The sequence below is a fragment of the Salmo trutta genome, chromosome 18 (assembly GCF_901001165.1).
Source record: "Salmo trutta chromosome 18, fSalTru1.1, whole genome shotgun sequence".
NCBI classification, from domain to species: domain Eukaryota; kingdom Metazoa; phylum Chordata; class Actinopteri; order Salmoniformes; family Salmonidae; genus Salmo; species Salmo trutta.
In genome coordinates this window covers 11,819,135-11,839,961 of record NC_042974.1, presented here as the reverse complement: position 1 = coordinate 11,839,961, position 20,827 = coordinate 11,819,135, and the positions used below count along the sequence as shown (strand labels likewise).

The following is a 20,827-nucleotide window of genomic DNA, read 5'->3' as shown; positions in this document are numbered from 1 at the left end:
CTAGATGACTAAAATGTAAAAATGAGTACAGGAGGGGACTAAGCATGCACCCTTGAGGGGCCCCAGTATTGAGGATAAATGTGGCAGATGTGTTGTTGCCTATCCTCACCACCTGAGGGTGACCCGTCAGGAAGTCCAGGATCCAGTTGCAGAGGGCGGTGTTTAGTCCCAGGGTCCTTAGATTATTGATGAGCTTTGTGGGAACTATGGTGTTTAACATTGAGCTGTAGTCAGTGAACAGCATTCTCACATAGGTGTTCCTTTTGTCCAGGTGGGAAAGGACAGTGTGGAGTGCGATTGAGATTGCATCATCTGTTGGGGAGGTATGCAAATTAGGGTGGGTCTAGGGTTTCCAGGATGATGGTGTTGATGTGAGCCATGACCAGCCTTTCAAACACTTCATGGCTACCGACATGAGTGCTACGGCGTTGTAGTCATTTAGGCAGGTTACCTTCGCTTTCTTGGGCACAGGGACTATGGTGGTCTGCTTGGAACATGTAGGTATTACAGACTCGGTCCGGGAGAGGTTGAAAATGTCAGTAAAGAGGTTGATTAATAAGGGTAAAACAGTTAAACGTCCTACCAGACTACTTAGGTTTATACTGTTGTTATGTGGTTACTGTCATAAATATATATTAACATGGGTGTTAGTAATGCTCTGTCATAAATATGCATTAACATGGTTGTTGTTAGTAATGCTCTGTCATAAATATGTATTAATATGGGTGTTGTTAGTAATGCTCTGTCATAAATATGTATTAATATGGGTGTTGTTAGTAATGCTCTGTCATAAATATGTATTAACATGGGTGTTGTTAGTAATGCTCTGTCATAAATATGCATTAACATGGTTGTTGTTAGTAATGCGCTGTCATAAATATGTATTAATATGGGTGTTGTTAGTAATGCTCTGTCATAAATATGTATTAATATGGGTGTTGTTAGTAATGCTCTGTCATAAATATGTATTAACATGGGTGTTATGTGGTTACTGTCATAAATATGTATTAATATGGGTGTTAGTAATGCTCTGTCATAAATATGTATTCACATGGGTGTTAGTAATGCTCTGTCATAAATATGCATTAATATGGGTGTTGTTAGTAATGCTCTGTCATAAATATGTATTAACATGGGTGTTGTTGGTAATGCTCTGTCATAAATATGTATTAACATGGGTGTTGTTATGTGGTTACTGTCATAAATATGTATTAATATGGGTGTTAGTAATGCTCTGTCATAAATATGTATTCACATGGGTGTTAGTAATGCTCTGTCATAAATATGCATTAACATGGTTGTTGTTAGTAATGCTCTGTCATAAATATGTACTAATATCGGTGTTATGTGGTTACTGTCATAAATATGTATTAATATGGGTGTTAGTAATGCTCTGTCATAAATATGCATTAATATGGGTGTTGTTAGTAATGCTCTGTCATAAATATGTATTAACATGGTTGTTGATAGTAATGCTCTGTCATAAATATGTATTAACATGGGTGTTGTTGGTAATGCTCTGTCATAAATATGTATTAATATGGGTGTTGTTAGTAATGCTCTGTCATAAATATGTATTAACATTGGTGTTGTTAGTAATGCTCTGTCATAAATATGTATTAATATGGGTGTTGTTAGTAATGCTCTGTCATAAATATGTATTAACATGGGTGTTGTTGGTAATGCTCTGTCATAAATATGTATTAACATGGGTGTTGTTATGTGGTTACTGTCATAAATATGTACTTAAATGGGTGTTAGTAATGCTCTGTCATAAATATGTATTCACATGGGTGTTAGTAATGCTCTGTCATAAATATGTATTCACATGGGTGTTGTTAGTAATGCTCTGTCATAAATATGCATTAACATGGTTGTTGTTAGTAATGCTCTGTCATAAATATGTACTAATATCGGTGTTGTTATGTGGTTACTGTCATAAATATGTATTAATATGGGTGTTAGTAATGCTCTGTCATAAATATGTATTAACATGGGTGTTGTTAGTAATGCTCTGTCATAAATATGCATTAACATGGTTGTTGTTAGTAATGCTCTGTCATAAATATGTATTAACATGGGTGTTGTTAGTAATGCTCTGTCATAAATATGTATTAACATGGGTGTTGTTAGTAATGCTCTGTCATAAATATGTATTAACATGGGTGTTGTTAGTAATGCTCTGTCATAAATATGTATTAACATGGGTGTTGTTAGTAATGCTCTGTCATAAATATGTATTAACATGGGTGTTGTTAGTAATGCTCTGTCATAAATATGTATTAACATGGGTGTTGTTAGTAATGCTCTGTCATAAATATGTATTAACATGGGTGTTAGTAATGCCCTGTCATAAATATGTATTAACATGGGTGTTGTTAGTAATGCTCTGTCATAAATATGTATTAACATGGGTGTTGTTAGTAATGCTCTGTCATAAATATGTATTAACATGGGTGATGTTAGTAATGCTCTGTCATAAATATGTATTAACATGGGTGATGTTAGTAATGCTCTGTCATAAATATGTATTAACATGGGTGTTGTTAGTAATGCTCTGTCATAAATATGTATTAATATGGGTGATGTTAGTTATTCTGTGTGTAAGTCTCATGTACTCTAATGACCCATGGGGATACTTGGCCTATCCACATGGGATACTTGAGTAGACTCATGAGTTCATAGACCTACTGGTAAAATGCACCTGAGGGGGTTCTTCAGGGGTACTTCAGAGCAACATTCAGTTGGTGGTATAGTAAGTGAAAAGGGTTGGGAACAACTGCTCTAATGTACAGTGTTCCTGTTAAATGAATGACCACCATGACCCTCAGTACTTTACAGTTGAGTCACATGATTCATCATGAAATCCTTAGAGGAAGGGTTGTAGTATTTATTTAAAAAGGGAGGTTCTAAGCTTAACTTGTGGTGGTCTTGTTTGTGGAAGCAGTGGGTATTTGTTGGATGCTTGGATAGGATGAAACCTGAAAGCACAGCCTTATTTGCCACCAGACCTGTTGGTGACTATAATCTCGGACCTGATGCGAGGGGTGTCAGTTTGAATATAGTTCTCTAAATGGACAACGTTATGTCTCATTTCACACATTTCACACATTTTTTACTTTGTTGAAAGCCACAGTTATTTGCAGTCATGCTTTCAGGAGCTTATCTGTTTTCAAAGAGATTCAAACAGTACTTACTTTCAAGTTGAATTGAAAGATATAACGTTCGAGAAAGATTTGGCCTTATAGGGGGATCCTAAATCCCAGTAGGTATTATGCTTTGAATATTGTTCCCTTACTCCATAAGAGAGGAAATCTACAAAACTAACTTCTATTTTCCAAGTTAGTTTGTCATAGGTATAAACTAGATGGTCTAAATATGCCATAATGCCTTGCCACATAATCAAATGAAGTTACACAATCGTTAAGTAAGTGACATTATTAAGTAAGTGACACTACATGGCTTTGTGCCTGTCTGCCTGGGCCCCTGTACAGCCTGACCTGTTTTGCCACCAATGCTCCTTATAGGACACATCACTGCACTCTACACTCCTCTGTAAACTGGTCATCTCGGTATACTCGTCGCAAGACCCACTGGTTGATGCTTATTTGTAAAACCCTCTTAGGCCTCACTCCCCACTATCTGAGATATCTACTGCAGCCCTCATCCTCCACATACAACACCCGTTCTGCCAGTCACATTTTATTAAATGTCCCCAAAGCACACACATCCCTGGGTCGCTCGTCTTTTCAGTTCGCTGCAGCTAGAGACTGGAACGAGCTGCAAAAAAACACTCAAACTGGACCGTTTTATCTCCATCTCTTCTTACTGACAGTTGTGGCTGCTTCGCATGATGTATTGTTGTCTCTACCTTCTTGCGTTTGTACTATTGTCTGTGCCCAATCATGTTTGTACCATGTTTTGTGCTGCTACCATGTTGTGCTGCTGCCATGTTGTGCTGCTACCATGTTGTATTGCTGCCATGTTGTTGTCGTGTTGTGTTGTGTTGCTACCATGCTGTGTTGTTGTCTTAGGTCTCTCTTTATGTAGTGTGGTAGTGTCTCTCTTGTCGTGATGTGTGTTTTGTCCTGTATTTTTAAATCCCTGACAGTGTTGTCCTGTATTCTTTTGCCTTTTGGTAGGTCGTCATTATAAATAAGAATTTGTTGTTTATTAACTAGTTAAATAAAGGTTACATAAATAAATAGAGGGCTGTGTTCTGCCAGGGCCTCAGACACTGATTCAGACTAATGGTGAGACTCAGAACAGACACAGCTGAGCGGCCCATTTGGGGCCCGTGACTTCTGACATCTAGATACTGATCCCCAGTGTTCTCCTCTCTGTGAACCTACAGACGGCAGAGAGCCTAAGAGGAGTGGGAGGCCTATGGAGGATGGTCTGGGTCCTGAGCCCAGCTACTTTGAGATCCCCACCAAGGAGTCTCAGATGGCTGAGGACAGCATTCATGAGATCCCTACCAAAGACACTGAGGGGGCTGCTGCTACCACCGCCAGCAGCGCTCAGGGCCACGCCTCACCTCACGCCTTCACCATCGAGTTTGATGACACCTCCCCTGGCAAGGTCACGATCAAGGACCATGTGTCCAAACTGACTCCTGACCACCGGCCCCGGCCTAAGAAGGCCCCCCAGCCGGGAAGCAAGGACCTCAGCACCCTACAGGCCGCCATGATGGCCTCTGAGAGCAAGGTGGCTGATTGGCTGGCCCACAATGACCCCCCCACGGTGCGCAGTGAGTCCACAGAGGAGGACAGCAAGAGCATCAAGAGTGATGTCCCAGTCCACTTCCACAGGCTCAAAGGTAAGGGCCATATCCTGCCTGCCTGTCTTTCTTTCAAATGCACTTATTTCCTCCCTATAGCCACACCACAGTATCCTCTACTAACTGTTGTACATCTGGCCTTGCTAACCTCACAATGTAGCTGATCTGATCAACGTGTTTTACTGCTAAAAGCCATGAGTGTTTGAGTTATTTTGGGAGGTTTTTTGCAAGATCCTGTAAAATGCATCCTCTTAATAAAGCTCATCCCTTTCTCGCTAAAAACAGAGCCAAAATGTTGTATTTTTTTATCTTATCATCTAAAGTAAGACTAGTGTTTACCTCGAAACGCCTAGAATAGCGGCTCTTCTGATGCAGTAATGACCGTTAACCATCAACCAGACTTCAATTACTCATACCTGGTCATGTAACCCACTGAATGGCCCATACCTGTCATTGTTCTCAGGCTGGTCATGTAACCTATTGTATGGCCCATACCTGTCATTGTTCTCAGGCTGGTCATGTAACCTATTGTATGGGCCAGACATGTCATTGTTCTCAGGCTGGTCATGTAACCTACTGTATGGGCCAGACCTGTCATTGTTCTTAGGCTGGTCATGTAACCTACTGTATGGGCCAGACCTGTCATTGTTCTCAGGCTGGTCATGTAACCTACTCTATGGGCCAGACCTGTCATTGTTCTCAGGCTGGTCATGTAACCTACTGTATGGGCCAGACCTGTCATTGTTCTCAGGCTGGTCATGTAACCTACTGTATGGGCCAGACCTGTCATTGTTCTCAGGCTGGTCATGTAACCTACTGTATGGCCCAGACCTGTCATTGTTCTCAGGCTGGTCATGTAACCTGCTGCATGGCCCAGACCTGTCATTGTTCTCAGGCTGGTCATGTAACCTACTGTATGGCCCATACCTGTCATTGTTCTCAGGCTGGTCATGTAACCTACTGTATGGCCCATACCTGTCATTGTTCTCAGGCTGGTCATGTAACCTACTGTATGGCCCATACCGGTCATTGTTCTCAGGCTGGTCATGTAACCTACTGTATGGGCCAGACCTGTCATTGTTCTCAGGCTGGTCATGTAACCTACTGTATGGCCCATACCTGTCATTGTTCTCAGGCTGGTCATGTAACCTACTGTATGGCCCATACCTGTCAATGTCCTCAGGCTGGTCATTGTTAATATAATTTGTTCTTAACTGACTTGCCTACTTAAATAAAGGTTATATATTTATGTATTTATTTATTTTTAAATATGGCCCATACCTATCATTGTTCTCAGGCTTTTCACGTAATCTACTGTATGCTGTGTGAATTGGAGCAGGAGATCCTTGCCTAGCCTTGGTTCAGATCTTTCCGACGTTAAAGAATTACTTCCACTTTTCTAATGCCTGTAGCTACAGTCTCACTCCAAGCTGCAGTACAGCAGGCAGTCAGACAGGAGAGAAGGCAGGAAATGCCATGGCGTGTTGATTCCTCCTGTAGGCAGTCAGACAAGAGAGAGGGCAGGAAATGCCATGGCGTGTTGACTCCTCCTGTAGGCAGTCAGACAAGAGAGAGGGCAGGAAATGCCATGGCGTGTTGACTCCTCCTGTAGGCAGTCAGGCAGGAGAGAGGGCAGGAAATACCATGGAGTGTTGACTCCTCCTGTAGGCAGTCAGACAAGAGAGAGGGCAGGAAATGCCATGGCGTGTTTACTCCTCCTGTAGGCAGTCAGACAGGAGAGAAGGCAAGAAATGCCATGGCGTGTTTACTCTTCCTGTAGGCAGTCAGACAGGAGAGAGGGTAGGAAATGCCATGGCGTGTTGACTCCTCCTGTAGGCAGTCAGACAGGAGAGAGGGCAGGAAATGCCATGGCGTGTTTATTCCTCCTGTAGCCTGATCTGGCTTTCATCCTGCTAGAAGGCTTTACACGCTACTCATCTGAATGGCTTACCTAGCTGTATGATTCCTCTTCTCAAGGAGACTCTGCGCAGACAAAATTCACTGTGAAGCCATATCATCTCCATGATGATATGATGTAACTCTATAAAGGTCCCTTGTATTAAATAGTGTCTGTTTATGTAATTGTATAAGGTCCCCACCCTGAGGCAAATAAAGTCGAACCCTGCTTTATACTGTATATCAGTGACAGAGACACACCCCTATGACTCTATGTACAACCTCCCACTCTGATTCTAATGATTCTTCATTCTTAAATCTCTCAGTCTTCCATTTACAGTAATACGAGAGAGACTAGGCATGGCTTTGTTAATGGCAGTCCGAATTGTCTGCTTCCTCAGGATTAGTCCCCAGCACTTCTAAATCCCCCAGCCATCTCCCAGCTCTGACACCCATTGACTGAGCTTAGCATGGATGGCACAGTAGGCAACCTGCCTTTTTGCCTGCCTCCTCCATTCTCCATTCTCCCCTAAGTCACTCATTTTCTGCTGTACACCAAGGAGCCAAGCCACATCCATCCCATCACCTTAATGATTCATCCACCTAGTGCTTTAGTTGTGCTTTCTCTTTGTTTCATATTTGAATTGGAGCCTGGACACTATCTCTGTCTGCATCTTCATGACCATGTCTGGGCCTTTTGTAGGACGCTGTTTGACAGGACTCAGGAGAGAGTGTGGGCTGGGCGCTAGCTACTCTGTGGAGCTGGCTAATTAAATGGCTGCTAATTTCTGGTGTACGATAGCTGTGTCTGGGGGTGGGGTGCAGACAGAGTGGTTTAAATTGAGATTTATGAAGCACATAGCACATGTGAAGTCAGAGGCTGAGCTGCTGAGTGCTACAGTGCATACAATGTTTGGCTGCTGTACTTTGAGGCGTTTCTCCTGTACTCGGTTTTTGGGGTGTATTCTGAAGCTGTACCTTCCAGAGGCTATTGTGAGAGTAGCTGTGGGATCGAGGGGAGGAAGAAACAGGGGTTGGTGTTGAGGTTGGAGTTCTCGTGCTGCAGGCGGTCAGGACTGGGAGCTTTGGAGGTGTGCGTGTTTGTGTGAGGCGTGCTCAGTGGTGCTCAGTGCAGTCATCAGCCCCAGGGACAGAGAGCTGTGTGTGCGGTTAAGCGTGAGGACGGGAAAGCAAGACGATCCTGAAGCTGCTGAGTATTAATATTCATGTTCTCAGGTGGGTCTCAGAAATATAATGGATGGAGAGGGGGCTGGTAGGTGCATGGGGAAAGCCTTTTACACTGCAGAGTAAGGGTTAACTCTGTTGTTTGTGACGTAAATGAACAGGTTAATATCTGTTACGTTTTGGTGGTTTTAGTCTCTGTTAACCTGTAGAAGGTTAACAGTACCATCCCTGTTTATGTTGTGAATGTTGTGTGTTTTAAAACTGTGTGATGGAGATTTGACATTTGTCTGTGTGTTAGAGTGTTTGCGCTGCTGTGCTGTGTACTATGGTTAATTGTTGTTTTGTTGGCTGTTGTTTTGTCTGCAAATTGTATATAGTATGTATAAGCTGGAAGTAGAAGCCTAAGTGTTGTTGTCCATTAGTTTACTATAATTAGGGGAGGGGTGGTAGTGTTAGGGGAAAATAATAAAGAAATATCTATATATATTTTTATATTTAGTGCATTTGGAAAATTTTCAAATCCTTTGACTTTTTCCACATTTTGTTACGTTACAGCCTTATTCTAAAATGAATAAAATAAAATAAATCATCAATCTACACACAATACCCCATAATGATGAAGCGAAAACAGGTTTTTAGAAATATTTGCTAATCTATTAAAAATAAAAACAGAAATACCTTATTTACGTAAGTATTCAGGCCCCTTGCTCTGAGACTCAAAATTTATCTCAGGTGCATCCTGTTTCCATTGATCATTGACCAAGCCATGAAGTCGAAGGAATTGTCCATAGAGCTCCGAGACAGGATTTTCTCAAGGCACAGATCTGGGGAAGGGTACCAAAACATTGAAGGTCCCCAAGAACACAGTGGCCTCCATCATTCTTCAATAGAAGAAGTTTGGAACCACCAAGACTCTTCCTAGAGTTGGCCGCCCAGCCAAACTGAGTAATCGGAGGAGAAGGGCCTTGTTCAGGAAGGTGACCAAGAACCCGATGGTCACTCTGACAGAGCTCCAGAGTTCCTTTGTGGAGATGGGAGAACCTTCCAGAAGAACAACCATCTATGCAACACTGCACCAATCAGGCCTTTATGGTACAGTGGCCAGATGGAAGCCACTCCTCAGTAAAAGGCATATGACAGCAAGGTTCTCTGGTCTGATGAAACCAAGATTGAACTCCTTGGCCTGAATGCCAAGTGTCACGTCTGGAGGAAACCAGGCACCATCCCTACGGTGAAGCATGGCGGTGGCAGCATCATGCTGTAGGGATGAACGGAGGGAAAGATGAATGGAGCAAAGTACAGAGGAATCCTGCTCCAGGGTGCTCAGGACCTCAGACTGGGGTGAAGGATCACCTTCCAACAGGACAGCAACCCTAAGCACACAGCCAAGACAACGCATGGGTGGCTTCAGGACAAGTCTCTAAATGTCCTTGAGTGGCACAGCTAGAGCCCAGACTTGAACCCTTCATCTCTGCCAAATGTGATTCAACAAAGTACTGAGTAAAGGGTCTGAATACTTATATTAATGTAATATTTCAGTTTTTAATACATTTGAACACATTTTTAAAAATACTGTTTTTTCTTTGTCATTATGGGGTATTTTGTGTGGATTGATGAGTTAACCGTGTTGATTGTGTCTGTACTGTATATTAGAGTTCACCGTTTTGATTGTCTCTGCACTGTGTAGTAGAGTTAACTGTGTTGATTGTGTCTGTACTGTGTAGTTAACTGTGTTGATTTTCTCTATACTGTGTAGTAGAGTTAACTGTGTTGATTGTCTCTGTACTGTGTAGTAGAGTTATTTGTGTTGATTGTCTCCATACTGTATAGTACAGTTAACTGTGTTGATTTTCTCTATACTGTTTACTAGCGTAAACTGTGCTTTTTGTCGCTGTACTGTGTAGTAGAGTTAACTGTGTTGATTTTCTCTATACTGTTTACTGGAGTAAACTGTGTTTTTTGTCTCTGTACTGTGTAGTAGAGAGAACTGTGTTGATTGTACTGTGTAGTAGATTTAACTGTTTAGTTTTTGCTTGATGTGTCTGTGTGCTGTGTGTGATGAGGTGGAGTGGAGGAGATGCAGTCTGACTCATGTGGGGCCGGCGGGGTTGGGGCCGGGGCCAGCCAGCTCTAGTCACTCAGAGACATGCAGCGCTGTGAGGCTCCTAACAGATTGTTTGTCTGCTGCTGCATGAAAGGCCTCTGTTTCCAGAGTAGCCTGGTGATATTCTGTCTCTGAACCCACCACTGTCACGTCTGACTGCATGCTACTTCCTGAGCCCCCGCTTTCCCTCCCTCCTCCCTTCCTGCTCCTGCTCCACCCTCCAACCCCCTCCTCTCACCCCCTCTGCCCACAGGGAGGCAGGGCTAGTAGTACTGTGGCTGGGTAAAGTCTGGAGACATTAGATTCCATCATAGAGGACTATCTGTCCTTCTGTCTTTCTCTCTCTAGATCATGATTAGCAGTTGAAAGGTCAGAGGTTAGATGTTATAGGTTGTGTGTTTCCTGTAAGTGCAGTAACTCAGGTCTGTGCTCTCCTCCTGTCTTGGTTCTCCCAGGCAGCAAGCATGAGGACGGTACCCAGAGTGACTCTGAGAACGGGATTGGCCTGCGCTTCGGCAGCCGGAGGCTGGCTCTGGAGGAGAGGCTGAGGTCGGCGCAGGGAGGACAGGGAGGTCAGTGGGGTCGGACTACCGGCAACAGGACTACCTTCATGATCGAATTCTACAATGATGACAACCCCCGCAAGCGACGCTCCTACTCCTTCTCCCAGACTGCACCGCTGCTTGGGGGTGTGGCCAGGGAGGCTCTTTGCCCCACCCCCCCCTCCCACTCTAAGGCCCCTTCCACCATGACCACAGACTTCAGTAAGGCCCCATTATCAGCGGCCCTGATAGCGGGAGCCCCCACTGCCGCCCGAGTTCTGATGAAGCAGAGGTCTGAGGACCACAGCATAGGGAGGAGCTCGGTCAGTACAGGCCACCAGACCACTGAGCCCAGCCCCAGTGAGGAAGGTCTGAGGAACCCTCGGTCCCAGAGGGACAAGGAGCAGGAGGATGACCAGAGCGATAAGGGAACCTACACCATCGAGTTGGAGAACCGCAACCCTGAGGAGGAGGAGGCCAGGCGCATGATAGACAAGGTATGGTCAGCTTTCTGATGTATATTCACACTCAGCTCAAGGATTTATCATTGTTGGTTGGGTTGCTGTGAAAATCATAAGGAATACATATGTCATTTTATTTGTATATTATCTGAATTGCATGTAGGAAAGCTGACTTGGTTTGAAAGTAAGAATGACCAAGTTCTCGGTGTCTTGAATTAACGTAATTTAATTAACTTTATTGAACGGGGCATTCAAAGGGCATGCTATTTTTCTATAGTTTTCTGAAATATCAGCCATAAATAACGTCCACTAAGCATGCTGAGCTTTTGAGCTGTAATGATCTGTCACATTGATTTATTACATTGCTATTTTCCGAATGAAAAGCATTTGACTGTGTCCTCTAGTCCTCTGTGACCCATGGGTAAAGGGAAATTGGATTTCATTTTGTAATGTATTTTATTTCCAACAATGTGGTCATTACAAGACTATTTAAAATATTTACCTTGTACAATATGTAATCTAAAATTCCTTTCAAACTTTGGTGCACTGAAGTTCTTGATCAGGCACTTTCATTAATACTCTAATTTTCAATAGTATAGAAATAAAGAAATGTCACAGTTAGTATTAGGAAATGGTACATCTCGCCCTGAGATGGAGGTCTATTTCCCTCAAGTCTCTCTGTTCTTATTAGGATTAGCTCATATGAACAGCCATACACATTAAGAGAGTGGGCTATCATACACTCTTAGAAAAAAGGTGCTATCTAGAACCTTAAAGGGTTCTTCAGCTGTCCCCGTAGGAGAACCTTTTGAAGAACCCTTTTTGGTTCCAGGTAGAACCCTAATAGTTCCAGGTAGAACCCAAAAGGGTTCCATGTAGAACCCTTTCCACAGAGGGTTCTACATGGAACCAATAAGGGCTATCGTACAATCAAAGAACTCTTTTGGAACCCATTTTTCTAAGAGTGTAGTGTGTATAACTTGGCTGGCACAATCCAGCGTAACAGCTGCCATCATAAAAAAACACTATTAAAACCACATAAGACTCATAAATCCCTTAAAGGAATAATCCACTCAAAAACAATATTTTAGTATTTTTTTCATTAGTTCACTGTTCATACAGTCCCAAAATGTTTTGCATGTCAGCAGTCAAGTTGTCAAGATATATGACTTTCAAAAAGTAAATTATAACTTGCCACATCATCACGCATTTTTCATCATATGATGCATTTTGTGTCATCATGATTATGTGGCAAGTTGCAATTAGCTTTTTGAAAGTCCAATATCTTGAAAACTTGATTGCTGACATGCAAAACATTTTGGGACTGTACCCCTTTGAAGAACCCTGTTGTGTTACATGTAGAACCCTTTCCACAGAGGGTGCTACATAAAACCCATGAGGGTTCTACCTGGAATCAAAAGGGGGGACAGCCAAAGAACCCTTTTGGAAGCCTTTTTTCTAAGAGTGTAGTGCTCAGTCTGATCACAGCATGCCATGTTACATACCGCTATAGAGCAAATCTAACAGGCTCCAAATGGCATTTTGAGGCTCACCATCGAGCTCTCTCCATTATTTGCTCATGTAACAGCTGCCTGCGTACTTTCTCATGCTGAATGAAAAGATTTCTAGAAGGCAGAGTCTCGGAAGTAGAGGAGAGTTTACTGTTGGGACGTGGTTTAAGATTACCCCAAATAAACTCGGTTTAAACATGTTGCCCTGATATGTACTTTTTTCACTCATTAAACATGTATATGGGACATAAAATATGATATTTGGGGCATGGATGAAGAGGGGAGTGGGTTGGGGGGGGCATTGGTGGCAGGTAGCCTGGGGTGGCAGGTAGCCTAGTGGTTAGAGCGTTGGGCCACTAACCGAAAGGTTGCTAGATCGAATCCCCGAGCTGACAAGGTAAAGGTGTCGTTCTGCCCCTGAACAAGGCAGTTAACCCACTGTTCCTAGGCCGTCATTGTAAATAAGAGGTTGTTCTTAACTGACTTGCCTAGTTAAATAAAAACATTGGTTGTGAGTTTTATTCAGAGCATAGACTGGGTCGTCTTCTCTAAACTAGAAGTGTGATTATGGTAATTCCTAGAATTAGCTGACACACTAATTGGCACACTGCTCTCTGTTTTTTTTTACATGGCTGTAATGTGTGTTCTTTCTAGTGCTGTTACCATGGCACTGGCCTTGTGTGGATGTATGGGGCAGTGCTTTAATTGTCTCTGGCCCTCATGTTGGTCCAATATCAGCCACCTTTGTCTATTGAGTAGAGTAGACTACAGTGAAAAGTCATGTAGCTCTCTATTACCTTGATACTCAGGTGTTCGGGGTGGAGCAGAACCAGGATCTGTCTGTCTCAGGACCAGTAGAACTACAACAAGGAAGAGGGGGGAAGGAGAAGAAGGAGAGGAAGACCATAGAGATGGGAGAAACGGTGAAACCAAGCTGCCTTCCATCCGAGGTAAAACACCTCTTCCATAGAGACAAAAAGGATTGCACCCAATCGCTCACGGCTTTTAGTCATCATAGCCTGCCAACACCTGATAGCATCTATCTCATTCAGTGATGTGATGCTTGAGAAATGTATCCATCACTAACATTCATTATTATGGCCCTGACATACTTGGGTTGAGTCACTCGCTGTCTCTTTCCCTGACGCTCAGACTCCTTCTCATGGACGGGACAGCCTCTGAAAACTGTTGAGTGTTAATATGCCAAAATATAATTTCTTTTCCAGTGGAACTCCTATTGTTTTTGTTTTCCGAGGAGAGTGATGCACAAACCACCCACTGCACACACACTGGTTGAATCAACATTGTTTCCGCGTAATTTCAATGAAATTGCATTGTTGATTAAGGGCTTGTAGGTAAGCATTTCACGGTAAGGTCTTCACCTCTTGCATTCGGCGCATGTGACAAATAGTTGAATTTGATTTGAATAGACGTTGAATTGATGTCTGTGCCCAGTGGGCAGGAATGAGAGGCAGAGATCACAAAAAGTTAACAATGCTAGTGCTGATTTCCTCATGACAGAGCAAAAATATAAACACAACATGCAACAATTTCCAAGATTTTACTGAGTTCCAGTTCATAGAAGGAAATCAGTCAATGTAAATACATTCATTAGGCCCTAATCTATGGATTTCACATGACTGGGCAGGGGCGCAGACATTTTTTAAACATTTTATTTCACCTTTATTTAACCAGGTAGGCCATTTGAGAACAAGTTCTCATTTACAACTGCGGCCTGACCAAGATAAAGCAAAGCAGTGCGACACAAACAACAACAACAGTTACACATGGAATAAACAAACATACAGTCAATAAAACAATAGAAAGTCTATATACAGTCTGTGCAAATGAGGTAAGATTACGGAGATAAGGCAATAAATAGGCCGTTGTGGCAAAGGAATTACAATTTAGCAATAAACACTGGAGTGATAGATGTGCAGAAGATGAATGTGCAAATAGAGATACTGGGGTGCAAAGGATCAAGAAAACAAACAAAAAAATAAAATAACAATATGGGGATGAGGTAGTTGGGTGGGCTATTTACAGATGGGCTATGTACAGGTGCAATGATCTGTAAGCTGCTCTGACAGCTAATGCTTAAAGTTAGTGAGGTAGATATGAGTCTCCAGCTTCAGTGATTTTTGCAATTCGTTCCAGTCATTGGCAGCAGAGTGAGCTGAGATAAGGCGGGGCTTTACCTAGCAAAGACTTATAGATGACCTGGAGCCAGTGGGTTTGGCGATGAATATGAAGCGAGGGCCAGCCAAAGAGAGCATACAGGTCGCAGTGGTGGGAGGTATATGGGGCTTTGGTGACAAAACTGATGGTGCTGCGATAGACTGCATCCAATTTTCTGAGTAGAGTGTTGGAGGCTATTTTGTAAATGACATCGCCAATGTCAAGGATCGGTAGGATAGTCAGTTTTACGAGGGTATGTTTGGCAGCATGAGTGAAGGATGCAAAATAAGGATACAAAAGGATGCAAAATAAGAAGCCAATTCAATATTTAATTTTGGAGATGCTTAATGTGAGTCTGGAAGGAGCGTTTACAGTCTAACCAGACACCTAGGTATTTGTAGTTGTCCACATATTCTAAGTCAGAACTGTCCAGAGTAGTGATGCTAGACGGGCGGGCAGGTGCGGGCAGCGATCGGTTGAAGAGCATGCATTTAGTTTTACTTGCATTTAAGAGCAGTTGGAGGCCACGGAAGGAGAGTTGTATGGCATTGAAGCTCGTCTGGAGGTTAGTTAACACAGTGTCAAAAGAAGGGCCAGATGTATACAGAATGGTGTCTTCTGCGTAGAGGTGGATCAGAAAATCGCCAGCAGCAAGAGCGACTTCATTGATGTATACAGTGAAAAGAGTCGGCCCGAGAATTGAACCCTGCGACACCCCCATAGAGACTGCCAGAGGTCCAGGCAACAGGCCCTCCGATTTGACACACTGAACTCTATCTGAGAAGTAGTTGGTGAACCAGGCGAGTCAGTCATTTGAGAAACCAAGGCTGTTGAGTCTGCTGATAAGAATGTGGGGATTAACAGAGTCGAAAGCCTTGGCCAGGTCGATGAATACAGCTGCACAGTATTGTATTTTATGGATGGTGATTATGATATCGTTTAGGACCTTGAGCGTGGCTGAGGTGCACCCATGACCAGCTCGGAAAACAGATTGCAAAGCGGAGAATGTACGGTGGGATTCGAAATGGTCGGTGATCTGTTTGTTAACTTGGCTTTCGAAGGCCTTTGAAAGGCAGGGTAGGATAGATATAGGTCTGTAACAGTTTGGGTCTAAGGTGTCTCCCCCTTTGAAGAGGGGGATGACCGCGGCAGCTTTCCAATCTTGAGGGATCTCAGACGATACAAAATATCAAATTAAAAGAGAGGTTGAACAGGCTAGTAATAGGGGTTGCAACAGTTGCGGTGGATAATTTTAGAAAGGGAGGGTCCAGATTGTCTAGCCCAGTTAATTTGTAGGGGTCCAGATTTTGCAGCTGTTTCAGAACATCAGCTATCTGGATTTGGGTGAATGAGAAATGGGGGAGGCTTGGGCAAGTTGCTGTGGGAGGTGCAGAGCTGTTGACCGGGGTAGGGGTAGCCAGGTGGAAAGCTTGGCCAGCCGTAGAAAATGCTTACTGAAATTCTCAATTATCGTGGATTTATTTGTGGTGACAGTGTTTCCTAGCCTCAGTGCAGTGGACAGCTGGGAGGAGGTGCTCTTATTCTCCATGAACTTTACAGTGTCCCAGAACTTTTGGGAGTTTGTGCTACAGGATGCACATTTCTGTTTGAAAAAGCTAGCCTTTGCTTTCCTAACTGCCTGTGTATATTAGTTCCTAACTTCCCTGAAAATGTGCATATCGCGGGGGCTATTCGATGCTAATGCAGTACGCCACAGGATGTTTTTGTGCTGGTCAAGAGCAGTCAGGTCTGGAGTGAACCAAGGGCTACATCTGTTCCTTGTTCTACATGTTTTAAATCGGCCATGCTTATTTAAGATGGTGAGGAAAGCACTTTTAAAGAATAACCAGGCATCCTCTACTGACGGAATGAGGTCAATATCCTTCCAGGATACCCGTTCCAGGTCGATTAGAAAGGCCTGCTCGCTGAAGTGTTTTAAGGAGTGTTTGACATTGAGGAGGGGTGGTCGGTTGACCACGGACCCATTACGGACGCAGGCAATGAGGCAGTCATCGCTGAGATCCTGGTTGAAGACAGCAGACTGGAGAGAAACCTAGGCATTGAGTGACAACGAGAGAGGTTTTGTCTCTAGAGACACCATTTAAACCAGGTGAGGTCACCGCATGTGTTGGAGGTGGAACAAAATGCTAGCTAAGGCATATTGAGCAGGGCTGGAGGCTCTACAGTGAAATAAGACAATAATGACTAACCAAAACAGAAATGGGCAATGTTGACATTAGGGAGAGGCATGTGTAGCCGAGTGATCATAGTGTCCAGTGTGTAGCTAAGCGAGCTGGAGACACGGCGATTCAGACAGCTAGCGGGCCGGGGCTAGCAGGCTAGCAGAAGGGCCTTAGAGGGACGTCGCGACGGAAGAGTCTGTTGAAGCCCTCTCGGACGGTTATGTCGGCAGACCAGTCGTGATGGGTCGGCAGGGCTCCGTGTAGGCAGTAAAAGGGTCCAGGCCAATTGGCAAAATAGGTTTTGTAGCCAAAGAAATTGACTGATGGACCTCTTCAGCAAGCCGGGAGATGGGTCTAGCACGAGGCTAGCTCCAGGCTAACTGGTGCTTGCTTCTGGACAGAGATGTTAGCCAGGAGTAGCTACTCGGATAGCAGCTAGCTAGCTGCGATGATCCAGGTGAAAAGGTTCAGAGCTTGCGGTAGGAATCCGGAGATGTGGAGATGTGGTAGAAAAAAAGCAGTCCGATATGCTCTGGGTTGAATCGCACTGTGCAGACTGGCAGGAGTTGACCGGGCTGAGGTTACTAGCTAGTAGCGTGAATTATTGTGTGGATTATAATGAATGGACATTTTTGTAGGCCTTGATACAGTTTTAGTTGGTGCAAATGAAGTCATACATTTTAAAGTGGAAATTACAAACTTTAGAATCCTTTTTAAAATGTGAATAACCTACACAAAATGTCCTGCAACAACAGGGTGATCAAATTAATTTCATCTTCATCTAAATATAGGAAAGCAAGAGCTCCAGATTGCATTAAGATTACTCTATTGGAAGGGGAGAAGTGGAGTAGTTGTGTGTCAGCCAGGCACACCCCGCTTCCTTGTTATTCACAGAGTAGGCCACTCAGTCTGTGACCTAGTTCATAGAGAGATGAGAAATGATGCTCTGTCCCCTCCAGGCAACTTCCATACAAGCCACAAAGGGAGACAGTATATAGTCCACAGTAGTCTAGTATGGTCTACAATAGTCTAGTATAGGCTACAACAGTCTAGTATAGTCAACAATAGTCAAGTATAATCTACAATAGTCTAGTATAGTCCACAACAATCTAGTGTAGTCTACAATATTCTGGGATAGTCTACAACAGTTTAGGATAGTCCACAATAGTCTAGTATAGTCTACAATCGTCTATCTGATGTATATTGGGATCCATTTGCGGTCGGTGCCGGGTTTTTTTTAATGACATTTTTTTATGAACATATTTCTATTACAGCATATTGGATGACTGTCATTCATATTGCATATTGGATGACTGTCATCCATTCACCCAGTTAAATGTAACATCGATAGGTTTAGGCTACTACATGATGCTCAAATTTTCCCTATACCCATCATGAGGTTGCTGCAACCTAGCCTATGGATGAAGGTTTACGACATACAGTTGAAGTCGGAAGTTTACATACACTTAGGTTGGAGTCATTAAAACTCGTTTTTCAACCACTCCACACATTTCTTGTGAACAAACTATAGTTTTGGCAAGTCGGTTAGGACATCTACTTTGTGCATGACACAAGTAATTTTTCCAACAATTGTTTACAGACAGATTATTTCACTTATAATTCACTGTATCACAATTCCAGTGGGTCAGAAGTTTACATACACTAAGTGGACTGTGCCTTTAAACAGCTTGGAAAATTCCAGAAAATTATGTCATGGCTTTAGAAGCTTCTGATAGGCTAATTGACATAATTTGAGTCAATTGGAGGTGTACCTGTGGATGTATTTCAAGGCCTACATTCAAACTCAGTGCCTCTTTGCTTGACATCATGGGATAATCAAAAGAAATCAGCCAAGACCTTGGAAAAACAATTGTGGACCTCCACAAGTCTGGTTCATCCTTGGGAGCAATTTCCAAATGCCTGAAGGTACCACGTTCATCTGTTCAAACAATAGTACACAAGTATAAACACCATGGGACCACTTAGCCGTCATACCGCTCAGGAAGGAGACGTGTTCTGTCTCCTAGAGATGAACGTACTTTGGTGCGAAAAGTGCAAATCAATCCCATAACAACAGCAAAGGACCTTGTGAAGATGCTGGTCGGAAACAGGTACAAAAGTATCTATATCCACAGTAAAACGAGTCCTATATCGACATAACCTGAAAGGCCGCTCAGCAAGGAAGAAGCCACTGCTCCAAAACCACCAAAAAAAAGACTACAGTTTGCAACTGCACATGGGGACAAAGATTGTACTTTTTGGAGAAATGTCCTCTGTTCTGATGAAACAAAAATAGAACTGTTTGGCCATAATGACCATCATTATGTTTGGAGGAAAAAGGGGAACACTTGCAAGCCAAAGAACACCATCCCAACAGTGAAGCCGGGGGGTGGCAGCATCATGCTGTGGGGGTGCTTTGCTGCAGGAGGGACTGGCATACTTCACTAAATAGTTGGCATCATGAAGAAGGAAAATATGTGGATATATTGAAGCAACATCTCAAGACATCAGTCAGGAAGTTAAAGCTTGGTCGTAAATGGGTCTTCCAAATGGACAATGACCCCAAGCATACTTCCAAAGTTGTGGCAAAATGGCTTAAGGACAACAAAGTCAAGGTATTGGCATGGCCATCACAAAGCCCTGACCTCAATCTTATAGAAAGTTTGAATGGGCCAAAATTCAACCAACTTTTTGTGGGAAGCTTGTGGAAGACTACCCGAAACATTTGACAAAAGTTAAACAAGTTTAAAGGCAATGCTACCAAATAATAATTGAGTTTATGTAAACTTCTGACCCACTGGGAATGTGATGAAAGAAATAAAAGCTGAAATAAATCATTGTCTCTACTATTATTCTGACATTTCACATTCTTAAAATAAAGTGGTGATCCTAACTGACCTAAGAGAGGGTATTTTTACTAGGATTAAATGTCAGGAATTGTGAAAAACTGAGAATGTTTTTGGCTAAGGTGTATGTAAACTTCCGACTTTAACTGTAGGTACACACAGGTCGAGAGAAAGATTTGAGGTGACAGACAGTGACACATGGATAGACAGTGACACATTCAATACCGCCTTGCACACTCTTACATGCATCTAGCTGATCTAGGGTGTAATCAATACTTGAAAATGACAGTTTCTATTGGACAAGTTCAGTTATGTTTAACCCGTTTTGTTCCGTTAGCTTCCGTTTAAGAAAAGATTTTCAACGGAATCAGCAGAATGAATATAGCCCTGATCACATGCAAATAGTTAACTTTCATAACCACATACAAACAGATCATTTTATTCCTTCTCGCATCTACGTGCTCTCCTTCACTCACCTTTTCCTTCACTTGCGGACTTCAGTGCACAACACTTCAGCAGTCTGTGACCAGGCAAAAAAAAACTTTCCAAGGCAAACCTTCATATCATTGATGCTACACACAGCCTACATCGTTTTCACCATATTAGCTAAAGTAATGTCATAGTCAGCATAGCTAATAGAACTAACGTGTTAGTAAACCCGCTACAAACATGCAGTACAGTGTACAGTCAGCAAGCAGTTTAGCAGTTACACTTGCGGGCTCAGGTGGCAATAAATTAGTAAAACCAAAAGCTTACTTTGACTTGGAAGAGGTCCAGTGTTGGATAGTCATAGCCAGCTAGCGAACATAGCATTTGCTGAAAGTGAGTGAAAAAATTACGAAATATAGCTCTCTCTCTCTTGCTCCTTCATGTTTGAAGAATTGAATTTGTTCAAATTTGTTCAACCATTGTCTTTCTCCATCTTTGAGTCAACTACTCACCACATTTTATGCACTGCAGTGCTAGCTACCTGTAGCTTATGCTTTCAGTACTATATTAATTCTCTGATCCTTTGATTGGGTGGACAACATGTCAGTTCATGCTGCAAGAGCTCTGATAGGTTGGAGGATGTCCTCCGGAAGTTGTTACTGTGTATGTCTATGGAAGGGGGTGAGAACCATGAACCTACTAGGTTTTGCAT

The 20,827-nt window shown here is 43.0% G+C and overlaps 1 protein-coding gene across 4 annotated transcripts in view; it reads left to right on the top strand.

The window, feature by feature from the left end:
- Window positions 1-20,827, top strand: part of LOC115152834 (centrosomal protein of 170 kDa) — a 76,302-nt gene that overhangs the window by 40,996 nt on the left and 14,479 nt on the right. For 3 of the 4 annotated variants that reach the window (XM_029697692.1, XM_029697691.1, XM_029697693.1), the window contains 3 exons: window positions 4,355-4,819; window positions 10,421-11,004; window positions 13,289-13,429. In XM_029697692.1, the coding sequence (XP_029553552.1) occupies window positions 4,355-4,819; window positions 10,421-11,004; window positions 13,289-13,429 (1,190 nt within the window). The remainder of the gene's footprint in view (window positions 1-4,354; window positions 4,820-10,420; window positions 11,005-13,288; window positions 13,430-20,827) is intronic. The other variant, XM_029697694.1, reaches the window with a different exon arrangement.